Below are 6,000 nucleotides of genomic sequence, written 5' to 3' on the forward strand. Positions count from 1 at the left end.
AATCACAATTCATCTGGCAGCAATCTATCAATCCTCAAATACAGGACCACTCAACCAGAAGCTCTCATTTTTCTCAGTGAGAGCGGCTGCAGCAATTATCTGGTAGCAGCTTCTCTCTCTGATCCAAACTGATTGGACGATGGAATTCCAACAGTCTGGTCTTTAGGTCTCCTGACATCATCTGGTAGCGGCAGTCAGAAAGTTCCTATACACATTAGGTGGATGGCCAATCATTTATCCAATTCTTTAAAAGGGAATCCCTCATCAGAAAATTACCCATCGTTTTAAATACTGTAACATAAAAACCTGTTTTAAACAATTTTATTATAACCACTATACACAAGGAATGGTTGAACGACGCTTCGGGGCGATTGCTGAGATGGCCACCAGCTGAGCTTTTTCCTACACAGGAGCATTTTTTCAAACGAGCACTACTGCATTCTCTACTAGAGAGCCACCATAAGGCATGCCAGGTCCTTTAGGCCTCTTTCACACTAGCGTCGTGCACTGCACGTCGCTATGCGTCGTTCTGGAGAAAAAAACGCATCCTGCAAAAGTGCTTGCAGGATGCGTTTTTTCTCCATAGACGTGTATTAGCGACGCAGTGTGACGCATTGCCAAACATCGCAACCGTCGTGCGATGGTTGCGTCGGACCGTTGGCACAAGAAAACGTTACATGCAACTTTTTTTGTGCGTCGTTCCCGTCTTTTCCGACCGCGCATGCGCGGCCGGAACTCCTCCCCCGCCTCCTCGCACCTCACAATGGGGCAGCGGATGCAATGTAAAACTGCATCCGCTGCCCCCGTTGTGCAACGCTTTGAACGCTAGCGTCGATGCGCTGCAACGTCGCATAGCAACGTGCAGTGCACGACGCTAGTGTGAAAGTAGCCTTACTCTCCGACAAGGAGTTATCTGAGGCCCCCATACACATTAAACAGTCGACCGAATCTGCAGATATGGCAGGTTCAGCAGATATTGATGCAAGGTACATGGGGGCTTTAGACTCTAATTTCCTATTGTTTCAGGGACCACCACATGTACAAAGCCAAAATGGCAAGACCCCTAAACCCCATGTTTTGTACTGAAGCACCTAATAAACATGTGCAAAGGTCATTGTGAAGGGAGAAGGAGCAGGTGAGCTGTGACACCACCTATTGATATTAGTGGATCCTGTGTCATCAGCTGTGTACAGCGGTGTTACTTGTCATTGTAATCCTGCCTCTAACAAGGAGCTAGCTAAAGACTCTTCATGAAAAGGACAAGACAAGTTAGTATGAGTAAGCTCCTATGAAAATTGCAAGATTTTTTTTTTTTTTAATAAAAAAGTATTGTAATATGAAAAAAATATTTGCTAAAATGTGTTAAAAAAAATACATGTAACAAAACCCAATTTAAATAAAATGTCATTTCCTCATGATTGCCTCCTTTTAAGAAGCTACTAGCTGCTTTTTTCTAGCAGTGGACCTCCTGAGCCCCTGTGCAGCTGCACCGATTACATTTAAAAGGAAATCTGTCAGCAGGATTTCACCCCCAAAACAATTTGAGCATGTAACTCTTTCAACAAGAAATACCTTTACACGGCCAGTCCTCTGTTACTGAGAAATCAGTGTGTGAATTAATATACAAAGGAGACTGAAGGGCTATGGTAGATCTAATGCCTATGTCACTCCAGCTCTACTCCCCACCCAGTGCCACGTCCTCCTGCTGGACTAAGGAGGCTCTATGGTCTGAGACTACTGGCAAAGGAGCAGTCAGTCAACGAGGCGGTGCAAAAATGCTAAAATTACCTCTCAGACTGGCACCGTGATATCAATGCTGGGTCACATGACACGGTTATGTCTAGTATTGGACAATCCCTTTAATGAAATACATCGAGAACTGTGACCCAAAATATTCTTCGCCCCCACGAACTCACAGATTCTCACCAGTGCCATAAAGAAGGCAGCACAACCTCTTGAATTCACCCTCTATAGTTTGTTACTACACACAGGAAAGGGCGTACAGCGCCTAAGGCCAGCACGAGCCACATACATCTGGCTGGGCCGCCTCTGTGGTATGCACACTTGCCTATACCTGCTTAGTCAGATACGATGACAAGCAATACACCGGTGATTATCGCATGGACAGGCAAGATCAGCTGGGAGCAGTATAAACACTTAAGACAGCGCACCGAAAATCAGGATAGGTTCTAACTTGCTGATTGGTGGGTGTCCGACCGCTGGGACCCTCACAGATCAGAAGAACCAACCGAGAAATGTTATTCTGATGACAAAATAAAGCGGAAGGTCAGAGCCGACTGTCGCGCCATTCATTCTCTATGGGGAGGAAAGAAAATGGCAAGTGCAGCGCTGGGCAGCCTCATTGGAATGAATGGATCAGCAGTGGAGCACGCGGCCTAGCGCTCTATTCTGATGGGGAGAGAAGTGTCCTGTTCTGCAGATCGGTGTTGGCTGGAACCCCATCAGTCAACAAGTGATCACCTATTATATGTCCACAAAAAACTACATTCCAGTCCACAAGGTATTCTGGTGACCAATGATAAAAAAAAAAGCCATTGTATATTGCTTAAAAAAAAATAAGCAAACACTTAAATCACACGACGGCTCTTAAAAGGGTATTCCCATCTCCATAATCCTTTCCCAATATGTAGTAGGTGTAATAATAATAATAGTAAATACCCCCACTTAAGAATGTTGTATAGTTTTTCTGATTCGCTATGTCTTTCCTCATGTGCAGGACCTTAGGTTTCCATGGTTACGACCACTAGCAACTAGCTGTTACTAGATCAGTGGTCGTTAACATGGATACCTAAGGTCCTGCAATGCCTGCCCATGAGGAAAGAGACATAACGAATCAGAAGAACTATACTACACTTCTAATTGGAGGTGTTTGTTAGCGTTATTATTACACCTACTACTTATTGGGAAAGGATCTTGGAGATGGGAATACCCCTTTAATAAACAAAAGATTAAAGTTTAAAATCTTTAGTGAAAAATGCAGTTTGTTGAGAATAAAAACTACCTCCTTATGGAGTCAGTTTCTGATGGTTTGGTCAGAAACATGCACACCTATTACGGCTCCGTCTGGTGTTCCCCATATAACGGCCCACGTCATGACACTGTTCTGGAGGACACCGTACACCTCACCATGTCAAATATGGATGTGCCACCATAGAGGGACCAGACTATGGGTGCAGCCAGAATAGGCCGCATATAGCGCCCAATGCAAGCAGTCGTGACAAGGACACCAGCAAAATGCAAAACTACAGAAGACTCCGTCAGGAAGGATAAGGCTGCAGTCACACCCATTGTACAGGTCTGTGGGAGACTCGTTATAGTGCAGCCTTATTGATTATTACCAACATCAGTTTAACAACTGGATAAATGTATCCGATCCAGGAGACTCCGAGCATGGAACATTCTCATCCGTTCTGCAGCTCAGACTCGGCCATTAAAGTTTAAAGAGATCCATTAAAACTGCAAGGAAGCCTGCGTACCGCAATATAACATCCGATATTCACTGAGCCATTAAGAGTCAATGGATACAGAATAAACAAAAAGTCTTCGGCATCGGTTTTTAAAATGTGATGATAGAAAAATGGAAGTAACACAGGGCGACACAAGAGAAAAGTGATCCATGTTTGATGATTGTGAAGACTAAAACGGGTGTGTGAGAACAGCCCTAGGAGACACCACCTGAAAAACATTTATTTGGGGGTGGCCTTCCCTACGCGCACGCCTGCCTCATCTTGCCCACACATTTGCCCCACACGCCTGCCTCCCCTTGTACACATCTGCCTCCCCCTGCCCCACACGCCTGCCTCCCCTTGTACACATCTGCCTCCCCCTGCCCCACACGCCTGCCTCCCCTTGTACACATCTGCCTCCCCCCCCCGATTCCACATCTGCCTCCCCCGCACGCCTGCCTCCCCGAGTACACATCTGCCTCCCCCCCCCCCGATTCCACATCTGCCTCCCCCTGCCCCGCACGCCTCCCCTCCCCCCGATTCCACATCTGCCTCCCCTCCCCCCCCCCGATTCCACATCTGCCTCCCCCTGCACCGCACGCCTGCCTCCCCGAGTACACATCTGCCTCCCCCTGCCCCGCACGCCTGCCTCCCCGAGTACACATCTGCCTCCCCCTGCCCCACACGCCTGCCTCCCCGAGTACACATCTGCCTCCCCCTGCCCCGCACGCCTGCCTCCCCGAGTACACATCTGCCTCCCCCTGCCCCGCACGCCTGCCTCCCCGAGTGCACGCCTGCCTCCCCGAGTACACATCTGCCTCCCCCTGCCCCGCACGCCTGCCTCCCCGAGTACACATCTGCCTCCCCCTGCCCCGCACGCCTGCCTCCCCGAGTACACATCTGCCTCCCCCTGCCCCGCACGCCTGCCTCCCCGAGTACACATCTGCCTCCCCCTGCCCCACACGCCTGCCTCCCCGAGTACACATCTGCCTCCCCCCCGATTCCACATCTGCCTCCCCCTGCCCCACACGCCTGCCTCCCCGAGTACACATCTGCCTCCCCCTCCCCCACACGCCTGCCTCCCCGAGTACACATCTGCCTCCCCCTCCCCCACCTCCCGCACACGCCCACCTCCTGTGAGCACCAAACCAGGAGGAATTGATTCTTAATGGTTTCTGCTTCTGAAATTGACAGATCGTCGTCTCTAATTGTAACTGACTTGGGTGATACTGACGAGAGCGTCGGCTTGGTGTTGGAGCAGTGGATATTCTGTTCCTTTGCTGCATATTTTGGGTCTGCAGTTCAACACCACACATTACACTATATACCCCAGCGATAATTCCCCACTAACACCACAGTGGGCAGAACGCACAGATCTCATGTAATCCGTCAGTGAAGTCGGCCTGACCTCATGCCAGGAATCAGACATGCGATTTCTAAATAAACTGAACCGCAAGAATCCTGCACATAAACACAGACAGCCCACTCCACAAACACTGTGGGGCCGCACGCCACACACCCGCACCCCCCAGCGGGCGGCAGCTGGGTCACAGCCCGTCTACCCACAGCTGTCAGCACAGGGAAGGGGCTGCACATCACCAGCAACTGGGGGGGCTGATGAGAAGACAGGTGCGGAAGGTCAAGGGTTAAAAACAAAAAACACCACACAGAGAAAGTGAGGAGCCGGCAGCCATCCGCCTCCAGCATGTGTCAGGGATAAACTCACTTTTGGTTAAATACAAGAGCAGAAAATAAGAAGCCGCAGATCCGTCAGTAACAATTAGCCGGATACACAAATGTTACACATCATACAAGATATTCCACGACGGGTGGAGGACAATCCGCGAGTGGAAATCTGGTCACGTGACCCTGCAGTATAATAAGCAGGCACCAATATATTATCACTATACAGCCCAATGTGAGAGCAGCCGGTGCACAGCTGCGCTGGAAGGGACAGTGTCACCCATCACCCAGCAGACAGACAGCAGTCAGTGCTCCCGCACTCGGCTCATCAGGGGCACTGACCACAAGCACTTACCTTGGTCCGTGCTCTCCATGTTTGCTCGCTGTCTGGCACTGTGCAGTAACAACTCCACACACAGTCAGTGCTCTGCGTCCACTCCCCGCCTGACAGCCCACTTTCCTCCACGCCCACGTCCCGGGCAGCTCTCACAGCCTCCCTCACTGACATTTTCTTTTTTTTTTTGTGTCAACTTTACTTAAACAGCTGAACCGACACAAGTGTCCCAGCTGTGTGATAGCGCGGACCCGCCCTGTATACGGCTCAGTTCACACCGCCGCATAAATAGCACCTGCGTTTCACACAATTTCTTCTCATTTGTCCTACAGCAGCAGACATTAAACATTTACCAGACTAAATACAGTTTTCTATGATAAAGAAGCCGGGATTGCCAACTTGATTTCTTTGCGTTTTCTTGACAGCTCCAGAAAAAAATCACAGACATTTTTACAGACACATTAGATGACCATAATAAATGATTATGATTATAATCAGGGCCGCCATCCTTACCGG

The 6,000-nt window shown here is 49.4% G+C and overlaps 1 protein-coding gene across 1 annotated transcript in view; it reads right to left on the reverse strand.

Annotated features, from left to right (window-relative positions):
* The window catches only part of TPD52 (tumor protein D52), a 122,032-nt gene extending 116,377 nt beyond the window's left edge, over positions 1-5,655 (reverse strand). Inside the window, exon 1 of the mRNA XM_077270707.1 lies at positions 5,506-5,655. Coding sequence (XP_077126822.1) covers positions 5,506-5,524 — 19 coding nt within the window. The 5' untranslated portion in view covers positions 5,525-5,655. The remainder of the gene's footprint in view (positions 1-5,505) is intronic.
* Positions 5,656-6,000: the final 345 nt, after the last annotated feature.

The sequence above is a fragment of the Ranitomeya variabilis genome, chromosome 6 (genome assembly GCF_051348905.1).
Source record: "Ranitomeya variabilis isolate aRanVar5 chromosome 6, aRanVar5.hap1, whole genome shotgun sequence".
NCBI lineage: Eukaryota > Metazoa > Chordata > Amphibia > Anura > Dendrobatidae > Ranitomeya > Ranitomeya variabilis.